The 22,719-nt window shown below is 41.8% G+C and overlaps 1 protein-coding gene across 1 annotated transcript in view; it reads right to left on the bottom strand.

The window, feature by feature from the left end:
• Window positions 1-14,620, bottom strand: part of LOC126416307 (T-complex protein 1 subunit theta) — a 95,299-nt gene extending 80,679 nt beyond the window's left edge. The window contains exon 1 of the mRNA XM_050083969.1: window positions 14,444-14,620. Within this exon, the coding sequence (XP_049939926.1) occupies window positions 14,444-14,503 (60 nt within the window). The 5' untranslated portion in view covers window positions 14,504-14,620. The remainder of the gene's footprint in view (window positions 1-14,443) is intronic.
• Between the last annotated feature and the right edge of the window lie 8,099 nt (window positions 14,621-22,719).

Genomic DNA, 22,719 nt, shown 5'->3' with positions numbered 1-22,719 from the left:
TCTTTGACGAAGCTGTTGGCAGAACAAGGGTGGCTTCTTTTCAGTAGTGGCTGGGTTTGAACATAGACCCAGGGTGTTTTCATTATTAGATATAGACACTACCCCTAGACCACAGTGGTTGTGGAGGTAACTGCAAAATAAGCTGCAATAGACTGGGAAATGTCTCATGTTAGTCTGGAGCCTTCCAACTCCCATTACAGGACCCACTGGGCACCACCCCCCCCCCCCCCCCAAAAAAAAAAACCCTCCTGATGGTCTCCCATTCAACTTTATTATTAGTGGAACTATTTATGGTGGTCAGGAACTGTTGCCATGAACTCTTTTTGACATATCTTAATAATTCATTGATAGTTCGCCATCTCTATCTGAAAGGCCACAATGTTTGTGCAGTCAGAAGGCACTTGAACCTATGCAGAGCCACCTTTGACAAGTTTAACAACAATAAGTTTATTACCTTCCCACAGGATGTGTTCCATTATCATTACAGCTTGGACTGATATTCAAAGACCTCTCAGGTGGACTAGCTACATGAGACCTCTTTGGGTTTGGGTGTCAATAGTTCCCACTGGATCACTCAAACTACTGGGAGTACAGAAAAGTGATTCAGGCTACATGGAAACCACACGAGCAGAAGGGGAAGTAAGCATACATCCAGACAGACCCATGCTTGCCTGGGTAAACCTTATACAACAGAGGTACAGCCAGTTTCCCACAGGTTGCCTGCCCACTAATAACTGTTCCGCCTAAACAGCATTCCAATCTCATTGTCATGCAGCACACCTTGAGACTGAAGTGTTTATATAGAGGTTTTTACCATCCTTGAAATCCAGGTAGTTAAGGAAAGAGCCCAGTTCCCTGAGGCACAAAACATTCCACCACCTCCCCCACAGGGGTCATTAAGGCAGGCCCAAAGGTTACAGTTACAAAGGGCTAGTGGCACTCACCAGCCTCCAGCTCAAGAAATCTGGGTTTGCCAAGTCCATACCAAGAAAACGAATCCTGATCTCCACGGGGAGCATGGGAGGGGGCTTTACAAGAGGCAAAATATCACATATGTCGAGCAGAATATTCAAGATAGAAGAAAAATCAAAATGTGTGTAAATAAAAAAATAATACCAAGAAAACAAGACACTGGAGACTAACTTCAAATGCAGCAGTCTTAAACATTTCATTCGTCAGACATTTAAAAAGGGTACCGAGAACATAATCAGAAAAATAATAAATAATTTATGGAACATTAACAACATCAGATGGATTAAAGAACCAAGATCCAGAGAAGATGTGAGGGAACTACAAATTATGACAGAAGATTTAAAAACAAAACAGGAAAGTGAAATAACTCAAAGATAAACTAACTAGACTACAAAACTTACAGACAATAGAAAAGGTTGAGTTGAGAGCCAAGGGAATGAAGTAATGTGCCAACAGGAAACTGAAAATCCATTTTATAAAATTGCCTAAAATGATCAAATGAAGATCATAAAAAATTAACTGCTGAGTTAGAACAAACAGATAGCGTTAATAAGCCTGAACAAATTATGCAACTCAAATATTAGCCCAAAACAAAGGTTTGGATACAATTATGTTTTTCACTTCACATACCCCTTAGTTAAGCTGCTTTTTCTGCAGATCTGAAGTTTTAAATGTATCCACTGGCTTGTAAAACTAAATCACACAAACCCACCACCTCAGAAAATTTCCAATTGTGTTTGCATTCAGCTTAGCAATTCCACATCAGAAATGATAATCTAAACACTCAGCTGCCAACAGGTGTTGTTGATATACCTCAACTGGGACAGCTGAAAATGTGTGTCCCGATCTGGACTCGAACCCGGGATCTGCTGCTTACATGGCAGATGATCTATTCATCTGAACCACCGAGGGCACACAGGATAGCGCGACTGCAGGAACTTATCCTTTGCACGCTTACCGTGAGACCCACATTCCCAACTGTGGAACATTACAAATGTAGGTTGTGAACAGTTGGGAATGTGGGTCTCACAGGAAGTATGCAAGGGATAAGTCCCTGCAGTCGCACTATCCTGTGTGCCCTCGGTGGTTCAGATGGATAGACCATCTGCCATGTAAGCAGGAGATCCTGTGTTCGAGTCCTGGTCGGGGCACATATTTTCAGCTGTCCCCATTGAGGTAAATCAACAACACCTGTTGGCAGCTGAGGGTTTCGATTAATTATCATTTCTTTCTAGAGAAGCTGCATGGTCATCATTGGTATCTGTTCTTTCGGAACAGTTACTATCTTCGTATAATTCCATGTCAGTTTCTTTTAACTGTCCTACTCCAACAGAACATTCAGAAAAGGAATTTGAAAGATCATTGCCATCCCATTAACAACTTTTTCATTATAGTGTGATCACAATCTTAGGTTAAAGAAGGCTTTGAGAAGAAACTGACCAAATCCATAGGAATACTGTCTTCTACCAGAAATGACTTAACAAAACTAAAAGAAGCATTTGGAGGATTCATCTAGCTTCCACAAAAAGCTAAGGAACTGTATAAACTTCCCCAGTAACACTGACTCATTCCTCAGCAACCCCAATACTTTTTTGATGTGGCTATATGCCCACAGGTTGCCTGCTACCAACCGTTTTGCCTTAACAGGCACTCGTCAGCATACAGGTCACTTCCTAATGGACAGTTTTGGAAAGATTATGTAATCTATCTGACCTAGGTGGTTAAACGAACTCCTGTAGTATATTCTGTTCTAATCACTGATGTGCGCTCAGAGCTCACATGTACTACTACATCACATTTGGCTAAGCTCCTTGATGCTCATCATCCGATGTCACCCATAGATTTTGTGTAGTTTATGAATGTTATGCAACAGCACACATTAGCACCTCCTGAATGTTAAGTCCAGTGACTTAACTACTATGCTGTCCCACTTGCAAGGACTTCAAGAAGTTAGAGAAAATAATTAACTGACCTTTTTTCAGTTTGTGTGAATGGTAGAAACTGAGTTAATTCTAGAATTAAAACAATAATGGAAAATATATGGTGAAGTACGCAATAATATGTCATTCTGATGTTACAGTTAAGAGTCAAAAGAGTAAAAATGGAACATGAACTTCCAAGATAAATTTAGTCTCAGATACTTGCAAAAAAGTTTCTTAGCCTAATCTTCCTCAACAGGCTTGTTGGATAATAATTACATCAGCAACAATCAACGTGTGTATCATCCTTCTCTGCATCGTGGAAAACATTTCTTCAAAGGAGGTCATTGACAGCTATATTTAAAACTGACCTGATTATTAGTGTTCAAGACAAAATATTAGACAACGGTGTATTGGGGAAAGAATGTTCAGGTTATTCACCTATATTCTGAGATTAATGTGTAAATGTTACAGCCATGGAGGGTGAGATGACACTACAAAATGTGCTTGAAGAGAACATTATTTGTTTCAAATCTGCATGACACATAAATCCCAATGTTTCAACGTGTGGCTGTTCTATTTCTTCATTTCATCTGAATATTATGAGAGTGAGTATTTCAATGCTGAATGTCACTGTGGTTTCTCACAAGCACAGACCCAATTTCTAAAAATCATAGCAGCCTTCAGAAACAAATTGCTACAGATCACATAAATAAAAACTATGACAAGAGGATCAGCATGTCTCAGCTATAAAAGAAACTTGACCCAGTCTTGTATACAGATGTTTGCTGCTCCTAATCTGTGAGGTACTCCTCAGATCAGATCCCAAATGGTCTTGTTGTTCTCAGTAATTATGGTACACGAACTCAAAAGTCTGCTGAACAATGGCTCAACAGATCACACACTAATGAGCCATCTGAATCTTGTCCAAAGGTTGCACAATGAGTGTGTTCTCATTCTTATCGACTACCAGCAGCTGTAACTCACTAACCAGCAGCTTTAACTCACTATAATTTTTGTTGAATATTTTTATCACTACATTATTTGCACATTTCTACACAGTTAAGTTACAGTGGAGGTCACAAAACCTTTGTGCAAGCATAAAATACTTCCAGAATATTAGTCCATTTCATATTAATGAATTGGAGTATGTATAGTTAACTGTAAGTAAGACAATTTGTTCAGGAAAACTACCACACTTGAGCAAATGTTTTGACGGTAAATATAAAAGATGGCCGATCAGAATTTACCTTCAGGAGGCGAAATTCCAGTATTGCCAACAGAAATACTGTATGTAAATATAGGCTAGTGACTGTAAAAATCTAAAAAACTGACTTCTGCCTATTAAGATTAAAAGCATAGTGCTTTATATACACTCATGCTCATCAATTAAGGATAATTGCAGAATGTGGTGCCACACACCATGGCACTACACAAAGCTGGTGCTAATAGCATAGGCACATAGGGAACACACACGACACAGATCTGTAAGTCCACTGTGTTGGTTACAAGTTGAGAAAACTATCCCGAAACACGTTCTACAAAATGCCACTGTTTCCTGCACATGTACCCCGACATCAATGTGGGACATGATCACCATGCACATGTACACAGGCCACACAATGGGTTGGCATACTATAGATCAGGTGGTCGAGAAGCTACTGTGGTATAGCCTCCCATTCTTGCACCAGTATCTGTCGGGGCTCCTGTAGTGTCGTAGGAGTTTGAAGACGTGCAGCGATACATTGCCAGAGCATCCCAGATGTGCTCAATGGGGTTTAGGTCTGCAGAACAGACAGGCCACTACATTCACCTGATATCTTCTGTTTCCAGGTACTCGTCCACGATGGCAGCTCGGTGGGGCCGTGCATTATCACCCACCAGGAGGAAGGCGGGACCCACTGCAGCCCTGAAAAGGCGGACATACTGGTGCAAAATGACGTCCCAATACACCTGACTTGTTACAGTTCCTCTGTCAAAGACATGCCGGGGTGTACATGCACCGATCATAATCCCACCCCACACCATCAAACCACAACCTCCATACAGGTCCCTTTCAAGGACATTAAGGGGTTGGTATCTGGTTCTTGGTTCACGCCAGATGAAAAACCGGCAAGACTATACCTAGACTCGCCCGTGAACATAAACTGGAACCACTGTTCCAATGACAATGTACTGTGTTCTTGACACCAGGCTTTACGGGCTCCCCTGTGACCATGGGTCAGTGGAATGCACCTTACAGATCTCCAGGGACATAAACCATGTCTGTTCAGTCATCTGTACACAGTGTGTCTGGAGACAACTGTTCCAGTGGCTACAGTAAGGTCCTGAGCAAGGCTACCTGCAGTACTCCGCGGCCGTCTTCGGGCACTGATGGTGAGATATCGGTCTTCTTCTTGTGTTGTACACTGTGGATGTCCCGTACTGTAGCATCTGGACACGTTTCCTGTCTGCTGGAATTGTTGCCATGATCTAGAGATCACACTTTGTGACACATGGAGGGCCCGTGCTACGACCTGCTGTGTTTTACCAGCCTCCAATCGCTCTAGTACTCTATTCCTCATAACGTCATCAATGTGTTCTTTGAGTCATTTTCAACACAGTCACCATTAGCACGAATGAAAACTTATGCACACTTACTCACTGCGCCATACTCTGACATGCACCAACACACCTCTGTGTATGTGGACTGCTGCCAGCACCACTGTGTGACAACCATAGGTCAAATGTACCGCATGGTCAAACCCAGAGGTGATTGAAACCCACAAACTGCCCATCAGAGCATTGTTTCACCATGTATCAGCATTATCCTTAATTTATGAGAATGCGTGTAGACATCTGGCTGTCAAGAGGACAATGAATGAAGCCTTCAATGACTACTGTAACAGAACCTTAAGAAAGATGTCTCATAAAATCCTTAGTAATACATGAAGACTGTCAGTGCTCCAAAAATGTGCAGACACTAATGGAAGATACCATTTGAAACTGAGGACGGAAAAGCAAAATGAGAAATTAACTCAATTTTCAAATATTTGTTTACTAAGGAAGATACAAGATATACATATTACGAAAAGGAAAGTTGCTATTCACCATATAGCAGAGATGCAGTCACAGATAGGCACAACAAAAAGATTGTCACAAAGCTTTCGGCTAGTCACACACACACACACACACACACACACACACACACACACAGTGCAGTCTCATGCAACTGAAGCCTCACTGGGAGCAACAATGCATGATGGGAGTGGCAATTGGGCGGGGGTAAGGAGGAGGCTGGGGCAGGGAGGTGGAGGGATAGTAGGGTAGGGGTGGCGGACAGTGAAGTTCTGTTGGGAGGGGGGGGGGGGGGGACACAGGGATGACACGACATGGACACAGGGTAGGGCAGCTCTGTACAGTCAGGAGACGGAGGGCAGGAAAGAGTTGGGGAAGGGGGGAGAGGGGGGTAGTGGAAAAGGAGAATAATATACAAGACTGAGTGCAGTAGTGCATTACAGGGTGTGTAGTGCTGGAATGGGAACAGAGAAGGGACTGGATGGGTGAGGACAATGACTAATGAAGGTTAAGGCCAGGAGGGTTATGGGAATGTAGGATATATTGCACGGAAAGTTCCCTCCTGTGCAATTCAGAAAAGCTGATGTTGGTAGGAAGGATCCATATGGCACAAGGCTGTGAAGCAGTCATTGAAATGAAGGATGCCATGTTTGGCAGCGTGCTCAGTAACATGGTGGTCCTCTTGTTTCTTGGCCACAGTTTGTTGGTGCTCATTCATACAGACTTCTTGTTGGTGTTGCTCAGTAACATGGTGATCCTCTCGTTTCTTGGCCACAGTTTGTTGGTGGCCATTCATACAAACAGACTTCTTGTTGGTGTTCATGCCCACATAGAATGCAGCACACTGGTTGCAGCTTAGCTTGTAGATCACATTATTTGTTTCACAGGTAGCACATCCTATGATGGAATTGGTGATGTTTGCGACCGAACTGGAGTAGGAGGTGGTGGCGGTGGTGGTGGTGGTGGTGGGAGGATGTATGGGTCACATCTTGCATCTAGGTCTATTATAGGGGTATGAGCCAAGAGGTAAGGGATTGGAACAGGGGTTGTGTAGGGATGGATGAGTACACAGTGTTCAGTGGTGGGTGGAATACTGCTGTGTGTGTGTGGGGGGGATAGTGGCCAGGACATTTCTCATTTCAGGGCACGACGAGAGATAGTCAAAACCCTGGCGGAGAATGTAATTCAGTTGCTCCAGTCCTGCGTAGTACTGAGTTATGAGAGGAATACCCTTTTATGGCCAGATGGTGGGACTTTGGGAGGTGGAGGGAGACGAAGGACAAGGTACAGGAGATTTGCTTTTGTACAAGGTTGGGAGGATAATTATGGTCTGTGAAGACTTCAGCAAGACCCTCGGTATATTCTGAGGGGGATCGCTCATCACTGCAGATGCAATGACCTCAGGTGGCTAGGCTGTATGGAAAGGACTTCTGGTGTGGAACTGGTGGCAGCTGTCAAAGTGGAGGTACTACTGGTGGTTAGAAGGTCTGATGTGGATGGAGGTACAGATGTAGCCATCTTTTGAGGTAGAGTTCAATATCTAGGAAGGTGGCTTGTTGGGTTAAGTAGGACCAGGTGACACCTTTTGAGGTAGAGTTCAATATCTAGGAAGGTGGCTTGTTGGGTTGAGTAGGTCCAGGTGAAGCAAATAGGGGAGTAGTTGAGATTCTGGAGGAATATGGATCCAGATCACAAAGATATCATCAATGAATCTGATCCAGGTGAGGTGTCTATGATTCTGGGCGCGTAGGAAAGATTCCTCAGGATAGCCCATGAATAGGTTGGCATAGGATAGTGCCATGTGGGTGCCTATAGCTGTACTCCAGATTTCTTTGTGGGTAATGCCTTCAAAGAAAAAGTAATTGTGGGTGAGGATATAGTTGGTCATAGCAACTAGGAAGGAAGCTGTTGGTTTGGAATCTGTTGAGCATTGGGAAAGGTAGTGTTCAATAGCAGTAAGGCCACGGGCATTAGGGATGTTAGTGCAAAGGGAGATGGCATCAATAGTGACGAGCAGGGCACTGTGTGGTAAAGGGACAGGAACTGTGGAGAGTTGGTATCTTTTATAGAGGATGGTAGGTTCTGGGTAATAGGTTGAAGGTGCTTGTCTGTGACAGCAGAGATTGTCTCAGTGCGGGCACAGTAACCAGCCACAATGCGGCGTCCTGGTTCAGTTATGGACTTCAGGAAGAATGTCGAAGGTAGGAGTGTGGGGAGTGGTAGGAGATGGACTCCAGGAAGAGGTTCTGGGATAGGCCTAAGGATTTGAGGAGTGACTGGAGATTCTGCTGGATTTCTGGAATGGGGTCACTGTGGCAAGGTTTGTAGGTGGCTGTATCTGACAGCTAGCAGAGTCCTTCTGCCAAGTAATTCTTGCAGTTCAAAACTACAGTGGTGGTGCCTTTGTCCGCAGGTAGGATTGTAAGGTTGGGATCAGTTTTTAGATGGTGGACTGCAGTTCCTTCTGCAGATGTAAGGTTATTTTGCATGTTGAGAGATTTGGGGAATGATGGTGACACAAGGTTCGAGGTTAAGAAACTCTGGAAAGTTAATAGGGGTTGATTTGAGGGGGGGATCATGGTTCGATAATGGAGGAGTGAACTGAGTTAGTCAGGGTTCAACATTGGTCTTTGGTCGAGTCTGATTGGTAGGGGTGGTAGCGAAAAGTGTTTCCACTGTAGCGACCGGAAGGAGAGAAGGTCTTTAACAAGGCCTGCATGACTGAATTTGGGAGTGGGGCAAAAGGTGAGGCCTTTGGAAAGGACTGATATTTCTGTGGGGCTAAAGCTTCTGGAGGAAAGGTTCATGACTGTGTTTCGGGTCTGTTTAGGTTCAAGATTCTGTGTAGTGGTGGGAGTGAGTTTTGGAGGTTGGGGTAAATGTAGTAGGTCTGCGAGACAGGGTTTGTCAGCTATGAAGGGGCGTGGGGGAAGTTTGGAGGTGGTTTGGTAAAGGTGGTGGACAGTGGTACTACAAGGTGGGAGTAGGAAGTGAGCAGGGTCAAGAGCTTTCTGAGGTGACAATGGACATGTTGCTCTACTTCCTGGGGAGCACAAGTTTCAGTGTGTGTTATGGGTTCCACGAATTTGGGATTGCATAGCAGGAGAATTTAGCAGATGGAGAGAAGGTACTGCAAGGAGGTTTGGGCTTGGTTGATATGGTTTTGCAGGACTATGTTGGTGACTAGATGTGAGACCTGTCCCATACATCCTCCCACCACCACCCACTCCAGTCCAGTCACAAACATTACCTATCCCATCAAAGGCAGGGCTACCGCAAACCAGTCCTGTGATGCACAAGCTAAGCTGCAACCACTGCCCTGCATTCTATGTGGACACGAACACCAACAAGAAGTCTGTCTGCATGAATGGCCACCAAAAAACTGAGGCCAAGAAACAAGTGGACCACCCCGTAACTGAGCACGCTGCCAAACACGACACACAATTTCAATGAGTGCTTCTCACAGCCTGTGCCATATGGGCCCTTCCCACCAACACCAACCTTTCTGGATTGCGCAGGTGGGAACTTTCTCTGCAATATATCTTATGTTCCCATAACCCTCCTGGTCTCAACCTTTGTTGTCCTCACCCATCCAGCCCCTTCCCTGTTCCCATTCCAGCACAACACAGCCCTCATTGCACTATTACACCCAATCTTTTTACTTCTCTCCTTTTCCATCCCCCCCCCTCCCCATCTAACCTCCCAACTGCATATACCTGCCCTACCCTCTGTCCATCCCATCCCTGCACCCCCCCCCCCCCACCAACCAATCGCCACTCCCATCATGCACTGGTGCTGCTGCTCACAGTGAGGCTTCAGTTGCCTGAGACTGCAGCCGTATGTGTGTGTGTGTGTGTGTGTGTGTGTGTGTGTGTGTGTGTGTGTGTGTGTTTTTGACAAAGGCCTTACTGGCCAAAAGCTGTATTTGTGACACCCTTGTTGTGTCTATCTGCGGCTCAGCATCTCCGCTGAATGGTGAGTAGCAACTTTCCTTTTCATAATATTGTTACATTCCATCCTTCATTTTCCATTGTTTGATACACATATTAGTTTTATAAGGAGTGTCCAAGACCCACTGCTGTGTTATTAATTTTTATTTCCTTCCCCTTCACTATAGATAAAACTAAACAAAGCTCCAGGGCCAGATTGAATTCTTTTCAGATTCTATACTGAATCTGTGGCTGAGTTAGCCCCTCTTCTAACTATAACCTATTGCAGTTCCCTCAAACAAATAATTATGTCCAGTAGTTGGAAGAAAGCACAGGTCACACCCTCTACAAGAAGGGTAATAGAAGTTATCTGTGAAACTACCACCCAGTATCCCTGACACTGGTCTGTTGAAGAATTTTACAATGTATTCTGGGCTCAAACCTAGTGAGGTATCTCAAACAGAATGACCTTCTCCACGCCAACCAGCACAAATCCTGAAAATATTTATCATGTGAAAAGCAACTGCACTTTTCTCCTTTGGACCAAGGCTGTCAGATGCAGTATTTCTTATTTTCTGAAAAGCATCTCACTCAGCATCACACCTACAGTTATTGTCAAAAGCAGGCTCATATGGGATATCAAGTGAAGTTTGTGACTGGATTAGGGCTTTTTGGTACAGATGACTCAGCATGTTATCTTGAATGGAGAGTCACCATCAGAAGTAACTTCCAGTGTACCCCAAGAAAGTCTGTTGGGACCCTTGCTGTTTATATTGTAATCACCTTGCAGGCAATATTGATAGTAACCTCACGCTTCTTGCAGATGATGCAGTTGTACTCTTTATAACAAAGTACTGTCTGAAAGAAGCCACATAAACATTCAATCAGAGCTTGATAGGATTTCGAGATGGTGCAAAGATTGGCAACTTGCTTTAAGTATCCCGAAGTGTCTGTGGTACTGAGAAACAGTTGAAATGGCTCAAAATAACCATCCTGGCACCAGGTCTCCCCCCCTTTCTCTCTCTCTCTCTCTCTCTCTCTCTCTCTCTCTCTCTCTCTCACACACACACACACACACACACACACACACACACACACACCAAGTACCACTGGTGTCTTATAGAGCCAATGTGATTTACACTGGATATGAAGGCAGAAAAATAATACAAAAACATACACTACAGTTCAGTGTGACAGTAATGATTCTATTTTCATAAATATTACACTCAAAAACCAAAGAGAAACTTAGACAGGGGTCATACTGAGCTCTGTATATTTAGTGAAAAAAAATTGTTGGTCAGTTACTTGATTTTTTTGAGGGGGGAGGGGGGGGGGGGGGGAAGTTCCAAACAGCGATGATATCAGTCCCAAGATCTAAGGTGGTGGCAGAAACTATGGGAGGAATACCAGCAGCACAGCCTGGTCACTGGGGAAAGGAAAACAAACAAAGAGGCAGAAGGAACATTGGGGTGGCAGGAAGAGCAAAGAACCGAAGGGGGAAGGAGGGAGGGGTGAGACCAGGGTGTGCATCAGAGGCACTAAGCACTACAAGTAGCTGGCACTGCCGTTGAATCATCCATATCTCCACACCATACCATGATCATGACACAATGAGGCCAATACTAGAGAAAGAAGATCCAAGAAAAATGGGAACAGAACAGCACAAAAGACCAAACAAAACATAAGATTGGGGGGGGGGGGCAGGGGGGGAGACAAACTAATTACAGCCAGTACAAAGGTATTCAATCATTTCTGAACCCCATTTGTAATTGGAAAGGGAAGAAACCCTATCATGTGAAACCATGAATTTCACAATGTATTCTGAATGATACAGATTGGAACTGTTTGTGCAGCACATCCTTCAAATCCACAAGCCTTCTGGATTATAACTTGGGCATTGTTTTATGTGCAGTTTGATGGACCATGTTGGTAATATTGTGCCGTTGCAAAATTTGTAGCAGAAACCCACTGTTTCATGCGCATCTGAGAAAGACATGTTCAAGGATGGAGCAGGTTGCAGTTTTATGACTGTCCGATCCACACTCTGGCTCACTGCTGGCTGAAGTAAAATTTCACTTCCACCTGCTACAATGCAGAGGAATGACATCACATTTTGAAAATTCGATCACAGCTGGACTTCATTAATCAGTGTCACCTGCTACTGCCACTCAGTGACAGACTAGTAGACACCTTTAAAACGTGTGTCCAGATATCAATAAGTTTAACACAAACCTCCTTCCACTTGCAATTATCGGCATGTTAGGAATCTTTATCACCTGTATGTATAGCCTATCATACTATCCACTATTAGCTGACATTTTTGTAAGTTCAATTAGACAGTTGTCTCCTTGCTACAAGCATTTGTTTTGTGGAGGCATGGCAGGGAGGACCCAGGATGTTTTCAGTAACAACTCAATAGGATTAATCCAAAGGCACAGTTAACCATAGAGGATGAGTGTATATGGCAGATTAAATTTTCTAGCTGTGCTACTCTTGAAGAAAGAAGCTGGTAGTTTGGGCCTCATAGTATACTGGAAACCCACACACAAAGGCCATTACCTACACGGAGGTTAAAATTGTCATCCACAGTAAAGTAATTCACTCCAAAAACATTAAGTGGATAGAGCAAGGAACATCTGTGAACTATAGCTACTCAACGCAGAATTAAAATATCTCAAAGTCATAAATGTATAGTTGAAGAATGAGTATTCATCTGCTGACGAAATAAACAAGAATGCCACAAAAATACTCTATCATAATGATAAACATCCATGTGTCCTCTTCATGCTGCCACAACTAGATAAAATGTTCTAAGTTTTCAAGTCAAATCAACTTAGATAAAATTGTAGAGTTTTCAACAGCTGTTAACTGCCACTATCCTAAGGTCTTAAAACTGCTGACTGCCATGATAGGCATGGTGTTTGCCTTATTTACCCAAGGCAGCAGATGTTCTAGAGGTGTGCATAATTAAAGCATTGCAAGATACGTAGTTAAGCAGCCAGCCATAGCAGTCATCCACTACATCCCATGAAGTGGACGTCTTGAGGAGGGGTTTATATTTCTCACAGATTACATAGGAAATTTAAAATATTTAATGTAATGGTATATTTTGAGGTAAATACAGGTATCCCTACAACAGTAACAAGGAATACCACTCTTTAATTTTGGTGATATTATAATAGCTACTATAAACAGAACATAAATTTGAACAAATTTTAGGGGCTGCTGAGAGAGTCAGAAGACAATCAGCCAGCACATGCACAGTTGTGGGGAAAAAGAGGTGCTGGTAGAACTAACGCTGTCTCCCTGCAAGGTAAGCACTACACCAAGAGCCACACTGCAGTCACAATGCCTACTACACGCTCATATTCTTATGGCTTGCGTTACTGGCGCCATAGCTCAGTTTGGCAACATGCAGAAACAGTCCATACTAACACTAAGTCAGCCAATACATCAATCACTCCCAGGAAGTGCAAACTGTGCATACGATATTAATATATTATCATCCTAAATGCAACATCTGTCTTGTTATGGAGAAATACGGACTTTTTTCTTTTTTTGCAATTAAATGGTAAGCTGCAGAACTTTCTGTAGTGATGTTGAGAAATGACAGCACAGTGTAAAACTAGCTTTATACATTTTATTCTGTGACAGTGTTGACAATTGAGAAGTAGCTTAGACATAATTAAGTTCTTGCAGACTGACCTCGTATTTGCGAGAATGGAGACTCAAAGCACGAGTATAGAGATTCGAAGCACAGTTCGGCCATCCTGTTTTAGGTTTTTCATGGTTTCCTTCGACTAGTCGGCTTCATGCAAACGACAGGATAGTTCTATTACAGGCCACAGCCAACCACTAGTTCCATTTTTGTCCAGATACTCATCCAAACACATATATGTTCCTGTACATATCAATTGCTTTTTGTACTCTAGACAAATTTCGCCATAACATCGATTTTTCTTATTTAATAAAAACATCTGAATTTCCTCCCTGCGTTAGGATTTCATGACTAACGGCCATCTATGTGGTTCTTTGTATTTTCTGGGCGTCGTGTACTTGACCATCCAATGACTAGAATTATCAATATCTTGAAGTTTGGAGTTAATCACTTTTATTTCAATGACAGTTCCATTCTGAGATGTGACGACTACGATATATATCGGTGTCCTAATGGCGAATTTGTTCAAGCTCACTATTGCGTTTAGGACAATCTCTATTTTGTGTTTCAGCTACCCTACTAACATGACTTAAACGTGATGTTTAATTCGACATTTAACGAGGTACGGCATTAAACAGAACGCTTATTAAGAAATGTTAAATCGGTAGCTCATGGAATTAGTTGAAGTCTCTCACCCTACGATATTAGGGAGCCAAAAATTACAAACAATCCTACACGTCGTTGGCGGGCTTCCACATTATTTTGCAATACGCTGACGCTTGCACAAGATGCGTGTTTATGAAACCAGCTTGCTAACATTATAACAGTCGTTATCCGCAGACGATGATACTTCTAGAAACTCACCAATTTCATAACAAACATTACATTCGTTCCGAACACATACTTACTCTGGCACCGTCTTTAAGCATCTGCGCCATTCCTGGCGCTTTGGGAACATGTAAGGCCATGATTAAATAATAAATACAATCAACAACGCGCTTTTACAGAAATACTACCGTAAATGGCAATGCACGCTACCACACACGCTTCTGACACAGGACTACACCGAAACACTACCAAAGAATTTCACCGAAAGTTAATACACACAAAAGAAAGAGAAAACACATTTACACACTTCTAACACAGTCTCTTCCACCCAACTTCCAACTTGCAGGAAAGTTCAGCCTAAATTTCATTGGCGCCAGTCCATTGTACCTCCGTAAGATACGCCAATCTACAGTTTACGTTTCATATAGCATTATTTTGGCGAGACCTAGATAAGATACGCCAATCTATAGTTTACGTTTCATATAGCATTATTTTGGCTGATCAGCAATCTTCAAAAATCCATCCTAGAGTTTCTTATAAAAAAGAATTTATACATATACACTAAAACACGAAGTAAGTGGTACGTGAATATATTAGCAGAATAAGAGCAAGCGAGGGTAAGCAAACAATAAAATATAGATCATAAATTTTCAAAACCTTTCTAATAAACTTTCTAAAATTTTCTATATATTGTCTCAATCACATTTAACATTTAAAAAAATCTTTACAAATTGCGACCAGTACCAGTACCTTAACTATCATCTTCAGACCACATGTAGTATTATAAATGCAACTAACAGTGAATGACACCACTGCTTTGTCCATAACATTCTTATTATAAATCTCCAAGTAAAATGTGTAGTATTCAGCCACACTATCTGTACTTCCGCTGACCATCAAACTCCCTAGACATGAAGATTTTTGAGCCTATCTGGGATGCCTTGCAACGTGCTGTTCATGTTGGAATTGTGTGAACAATATATTTCGTGTGTGACGGCGCAAAGTGCACTGTGTAAAATAGACCTCTTTGGCATTGTCTAACACTCTTTGTGTGCGCTAATTATTCTGTTGTGTTTGCTGTAAATTTTTTTGTTCTTGGATGTGCAAATATAGTTATTAGTAAAATGTCCTTTTTTCTCCTTAATACTTACTCAGCTGCGCAAATTCCAATAGGTTATGGGCCCAGGCTGCATTTGGAATAAGTATATCAATAAAATAGTAGGGAGAAAGTATTGGAAAAGTTCCAATTTACGTGAAGTGCGAGTTATCCTTACAAGACGATCGCAATTTTTTTCCGCATTATTTTTCGGTGTTCTTTACGGCAATAAAAAGCAAGTTACCGTTAAGAATGAGTGCGGCACAAATTCCACAGACTGAAAGACTTACAGGTCGCGAAAACTATGAAACCTGGAAGTTCGCAGTGGAAGCGTATTTACGTTTAGACAACCTATGGGACGTGGTAGATGGGACAATGAAATCCACAGATCAGAATTATTCAAATAAGGATAGGAAAGCAAAATCAAAATTGATATTACTGATTGATTCGGTGAATTACGTTCACGTTGAAAAAGCTGCTACAGCGAAAGAAGTCTGGGACAATTTACGAAGGACATTCGAGGATGGTGGTCTTACGAGAAATGTAGGATTATTACGCGAGTTAATTACCACTCGTCTGGACAAATGTAAGCGTGTAGACGAATACGTTAACAAAATAATAACCACGTCGAACCGACTGAGAAACATCAGATTCGTGATCGCTGACGAATGGATAGGAACATTGCTGTTGGCAGGACTGCCCGAAAGGTATGCACCTATGATTATGGGACTTGAAAGCTCGGGTATACCAATCACAGGCGACAGTGTTAATGTGAAAATCCTGCAGGATGTAAAGAGTGCTCCAAGCTGTTGTACATTGGAGAAGGAAGGTGCGTCTGCTCTCTACTCAAAAACAAAAAGGAGAATCGGTGAGGTGCTATAAATGTCACGAGATGGGACATATTGCGTCTCAGTGCAAAGAAAAAGTAAGCCCAAGATCAGACACTCAGCAAAAGAGGTATGTTACTGATAGCCCAGAGAGAAGGACCAATAACAAAGGTAAGGTACTCTCATGTTTTTATTCTTTCGGTGGGATGAGTAATCGTGATATGGAATCGATTTTAGACTCAGGTGCATCTGTGCATATTGTTAAAGATAAATCACTTCTTTATGACATCAAAGATAAGACTCATATGGGAATATCTACTGTTGATGGCAACAAGCTCCAGTGTCATCTGGCTGGGAAACCAGATCTACATATAAGTGTAAATGGTGAATCAGATATGGTTACTGCACACAATATTCATTATGTGAAAAATGTAGCAACTAACCTGCTGACTGTAGGGGAAATTGTCAAGAAAGGAAATACAGTCACTTTTGACATGCAGGGTGCAAGAGTAATCAGTGAAAGTGGTGAAGTTATAGCTACAGCAAGTAACGAAAGGGGCATTTTTAAGTTGGACACCATTGACAGTAAACATAAAAATGTTAGTGATTCAGTATATTCAGCAGAAGGTTTTTTATGGCACCAGAGGCTTGGACATCTAAATAGAAAGAGTATGTCTATAATAAAGGATATGGTAAAGGGAATACAGAAATTTAGTGTGTCCAAGGATCCTTGTGAGACATGTAGGATTACCCTTCAAGACTAATAAGAGTAAATCCACAGAAGTCTTACAGTTAATCCACACAGATGTATGTGGCCCGGTGGAGTGTGAATCCATAGGTGGGAGTAATTATTTTCTTACGTTTATTGATGATTACTCACGATATACTCATATTTATTTTCTTAGTTCTAAAGACCAAGTGAGAGATATCTTTGAGGAATATTGCAATATGGTTGAAAGGTGGACGGGAAAGATGATCAAGATCATCAGGTCTGATAATGGGAGAGAATATATTAACCAGAAATTGAAGAAACTTCTGGCAGAAAAGGGAATCAGGCATCAAACTACCATAAGGTACAGCCCATCTCAAAATGGGATTGCTGAGAGGGCTAATAGGACCATTGTTGAGAAAGCAAGGAGCATGATGACTGACACTGAATTATCCAAAGATTTTTGGGCAGAGGTAGTGTCAACAGCTGTATATTTGAACAATAGATCACCTACAAAAGCATTAAAGACTAGAACCCCTTATGAGATATGGATAGGAAAGAAACCTGATCTAAGCAATATAAGGGTTTTTGGGTGTGATGCAATGGCACATATTCCAAAACAGCTAAGAGGAAAATGGGATCCGAGAGCTAAAAAGTATATTTTTGTAGGCTATTGTGAAAATTCAAAGGGCTACCGATTAATGAATCCATTGACTAATAAGATTGTCACAAGTAGAGATGTAATATTCTTTGAAAATAGAAAGGACTCAAAAGAGAGCAAAACCACTAAGTCAACTGCACCTAGTTCAGATGGTGAAACCTTGTGTGAGGAAATAGAAAGTGAAGAAGAGGAAGACGACAGCCAAGGACAAATGGATACAATTTATGACAACAATGAGTTAGAGGATGAAAAAATGAAGAAAACAATGTAAGGCGTTCTTCTCGTGTACCAAAACCGAAGGAATATCCGGATTTTGAGATGTATACAGCACAATCTTTTAATGATGAGCCAAGAACAGCAGAAGAAGCAATGAGTGGCCCAAACTCTCAAGAATGGAAAGAAGCGATGAAGAGAGAATTAGAATCTTTATATCAGAACGAAACCTTTGAATGGGTAGATATGCCAGGAGATAAGAAACCACTGCAGGCAAGATGGGTATTCAATTTGAAGAACTCTGAAAGCTCATCACCAAAATACAAAGCAAGACTTGTGGTAAAATGATAATCACAAAAACAAGAGGTAGATTACGAAGAAACTTTTTCACCTGTAGTCAAGTATGCATCATTGAGATATCTTTTAGCCTTGGCAGTAAAACGAAATTTAATAATTCATCATATGGATGTTAAAACGGCATATTTAAATGGGAAATTGGAGGAGGAGATATATGTCATTCCACCAAGGGAAGCCATAAAAACCAGATCAGAAAGTAAAAAGATTTGGCGTTTGAGAAAAAGTATTTATGGACTTCAACAAAGTGTACGTTGCTGGAATCGATGTCTACATGAAACTCTAATAAATATGAATATGAAGCAATCCAATGCAGATCCCAGCATTTACTATAAAGGGAGAAAAGAAGAAATAATAATAATGGCGATATGGGTGGACGATTTCTCTATCCTGACTGAAAGTGAAGGCCAAATGAGAATTTTCAAGAAACAGCCGCAAACCAAGTTTAAGGTGCATGATTTGGGAGAAGTCAAACATTATTTAGGTATGCAGATTACTAAGGATGAAGAAAGACAAGAATTGAGCATAAGTCAATCATCATACTCAGAAAAATATTAAAGAAATTTGGCATGAGTGATTGCAAGCCCATAAGTACTCCAATGGAAGTAGGAGTGAAGTTAAGTGTAAATGAGACTGATGTGGAATGTGACAAGAATGTTCCTTATTTAGAAGCAGTAGGGAGTCTGTAATATTTGTCTCAAACGTCACGACCCGACATTGCTTTTGCCACCAATGCAGTGAGCAGATATTGCAGAGATCCAAAGGAAAAGCACTGGAAAGCTGTAAAGAGGATATTCCGATACCTAAGAGGATCCTCAAACTATGAGTTAAAATACCATAGAGATGGTAATGCAAAACTAGAGGGATATAGCGATGCGGACTGGGGGAGTGAATTGGGAGACAGATACTCCACCACTGGCTGCTGTTTTAAATTAATGGGGGGCCTCACATCATGGTCCTGTCAAAAGCAAAAAACTGTTGTATTGAGCACCGTAGAGGCCGAGTATATGGCACTATCTTACACCACACAGGAAGCATTATGGCTATGAACATTAATAAGTGAAATAGAACCCGATTTAACTGAGGAACCTACAACCATCTTCTGTGACAATAAGGCAGCCATAAACCTAGCTAAAAACGATGTTACTAGTGCTAGGAGAAAGCATATTGATATACGGCACCATTTCATTCGGGACCACATAGAGCGACAGAACATTGCCGTGGACTATCTGCGCACAGAAGACATGTTAGATGACCTTCTGACCAAACCCTTGGAAAGGGAGAAGTTTGAGAAGATTGTGAGACTATTTGGTTTAGCTTGTGGAAGCAACATACAAAATATAAGTTCAAGGAGGGAGGGGTGTTGGAATTGTGTGAACAACATATATCGTGTGTGACGGCGCAAAGTGCACTGTGTAAAACAGACCTCTTTGGCATTGTCTAACACTCTTTGTGTGCGCTAATCATTCTGTTGTGTTTGTTGTAAATTTTTTTGTTCTTGAATGTGCAAATATAGTTATTAGTAAAATGTTTTTTTTTCTCCTTAATACTTATTCAGCTGTGCAAATTCCAATAGTTCAGAAGAGATCTCCAACCTCGTACTCTTACGGATTTATGGACAGCCTGTAACAACAATGCTGTACTCTTGTACATATAAGTAATTTTTTTCCATCTGATTTTTCGATAAACTAGTGTGATTGATGTTCTGATTTCATTTGCTTTTTTGGTTCATGTCATTGTGTTAAGAAAACTGTAAACAAGTTTCAATGTTAATATTAATGTTTATGTCAAATGTCAAGCAATATTGTAATAGAATTGAAATGTAACAAGTGTTGAAACTGTTGCAAGACGTTTAAAATTGTAACTGTGCGTCTGGTCCATACGCAGGCAATGTGTTAGGATATGTATAATGCAAAACCTCGGGTGAATAACCGGTCTGTAAGGGAGCGGTAAAAGTTGGATGGCAGGCGAGCGCAGGAAAATGCACGCGGGCGCTGTACGGCATAACGGGCTCAGCAGCAGTTAGTTGGAATTTGGCATTGGTCTGAGCAACACGTTCTGGAGCGAGGAGGCTCTCCTAGAAGACGTAGTTTCATTGAGCCTCGGGTATGCCATTCCAACGCCCATACAGCATGGCAAAATTCCATAGGCACTAAATGGAAAAGTATTGCAACGCTATGAAGAAATAAAGTGCCAATACGTCAAGAGCCATAGCTGTGGTTGTATGTGTGCTTTGTGCCTCGCCATCTCGCCGCCTGCCAACCGCCGCATCGATACAAACAGGTTGAAACTTTTAGTACTGTATTCGTATGGACCAGTGTTACTTTTGTTCCATACTGTTCAATAACAACTTAAATTTTACCAGAACTTTCCTATCATTTAATTATCCTCACAACTAACCTAGATAGGGTCCTTTCCAAATGTTGCGCAATCCGACTGTCCCGAAATGAAAAATTAAATTTTGTGTTATTAATAATTACTTGCAGACCTAACTATGTTAGAATGGTGTTTAAAGAACTGTTTTGTTAATGAACCAGTAAATGAATAACGAAGGTCTGATAAAGTTGGAAGATAACTTTAATATTGATTTAGTAATGAAGTTTAATTATTTCGAGACAGATATAAAGGTATTTAAATGAGTAGGAAATAAGATAAAGAGAGTAGTAACTCATATATTGGAAATCTTGAGCGCATAATGGTGTCAGTAATTAATTTTTTTAATACAGTGATCATAACAGTTTCAGGGTCCCCCCTTTTTTTTATTCATTTGAATTCTGAGGTGTTCTAAATTGATTTGACCAGCAAAAGTTAAAGTCAATATAAAAGCCAAAATTTATCAGTGTTTTATTTTTATCAAAATTGACATTTTGTGTGTGGCTCGAAAGTGCTATTTCTAGGGTAACCTAAGCCCGATTTTAATCAGATCAATAGACAGTACGAAGTTTTGTAGTATACATTATAGTGTAGTGTTATGTATTCCTGGTTTTTCCATATCAGTACAAAAAAGTGAAACTATCAGTTCAATAGATTTTCTGGTTCTAAAATTTACTATATTATGCAGTGTTACTACGTGTTGTTTTGCATGAATATACACCAACTTGTACAGGGAAGAAACTCAGTTAATGCCTAATTAGGCTGGCGACCGTATTATTAACAAATTGGTAGCATCTTCTGTGTTGCTTTTTGTCCGTCCTGACGTGTAATTGCATTTTGAACTTGCTTGACGTATCATTGTTATTACAGAGTGGGTGTAAGTCTGATTTGCCACCATTCAGGTACACGCGGTCAATATCTATACAAAAATCCTGTCTCGTAAGGTGAGCCCCACTCACTTACCATAGTACAGGCTTTAATGAGTATTGTGTGCCCGTGTGCATGTTACAAGCCCTACAGGATTCATGGTGTCAGTACCCTCCAGCAGTACTTCCGACATTAGTCGAGTCCATGCCACGTCGTGTTGAGGCACTTCTGTGTGCTCGCGGGGGCCCTACATGATATTAGGCAGATGTATCAGTTTCTTTGGTTTTCAGTGTATACACTACTGGCCATTAAAATTGTTACACCAGGAAGATGACGTGCCACAGACGCGAAATTTAACTGACAGGAAGAAGATGATGCGAAATGCAAATGATTAGCTTTTCAGTGCATTCACACAAGTTGGCGCCGGTGGCGACACCTACAACGTGCTGACATGAGGAAAGTTTCCAACCGATTTCTCATACAAAAACAGCAGTTTACCGGCGTTGCCTGGTGAAACGTTGTTGTGATACCTCGTGTAAGGAGGAGAAATGCGTACCATCACGATTCCGACTTTGATAAAGGTCGGATTGTAGCCTATCGCGATTGCGATTTATCGTATCGCGACATTGCTGCTCGCGTTGGTCGAGATCTAATGACTGTTAGCAGAATTGGAATCAGTGGGTTCAGGAGGGTAATACGGAACGCCGTGCTGGATCCCAACGGCCTCGTGTCACTAGCAGTCGAGATGACAGGCTTCTTATCCGCATGGCTGTAGCGTGTCGTGCAGCCATGTCTCGATCCCTGAGTCAACAGATGGGGATGTTTGCAAGACAACAACCATCTGCACGAACAGTTCGACTACGTTTGCAGCAGCATGGACTATCAGCTTGGAGGCCATGGCTGCGGTTACCCTTGACGCTGCATCACAGACAGGAGCGCCTGCGATGGTGTACTCAACGACAAACCTGGGTGCATGAATGGCAAAACGTCATTTTTTCGGATGAATCCAGGTTCTGTGTACAGCTTCATGATTGCCGCACCCGTGTTTGGCGACATCGCAGTGAACGCACATTGGAAGTGTGTATTCGTCATCACCATAATGGCGTATCACCCGGCGTGATGGTTTGGGGTGCCATTGGTTACACGTCTCGGTCACCTCTTGTTCCCATTGACGGCACTTTGAGCAGTGGACGTTACATTTCAGGTGTGTTACAACCCGTGGCTCTAGCCTTCATTTGATCCCTGCGAAACCCTAC

The sequence above is a fragment of the Schistocerca serialis genome, chromosome 8 (assembly GCF_023864345.2).
Source record: "Schistocerca serialis cubense isolate TAMUIC-IGC-003099 chromosome 8, iqSchSeri2.2, whole genome shotgun sequence".
In the NCBI taxonomy this organism is placed as follows: Eukaryota; Metazoa; Arthropoda; class Insecta; order Orthoptera; family Acrididae; genus Schistocerca; species Schistocerca serialis.
Note: the sequence above shows the minus strand (reverse complement) of the source record. Positions and strands in the feature narration are given on the sequence as shown.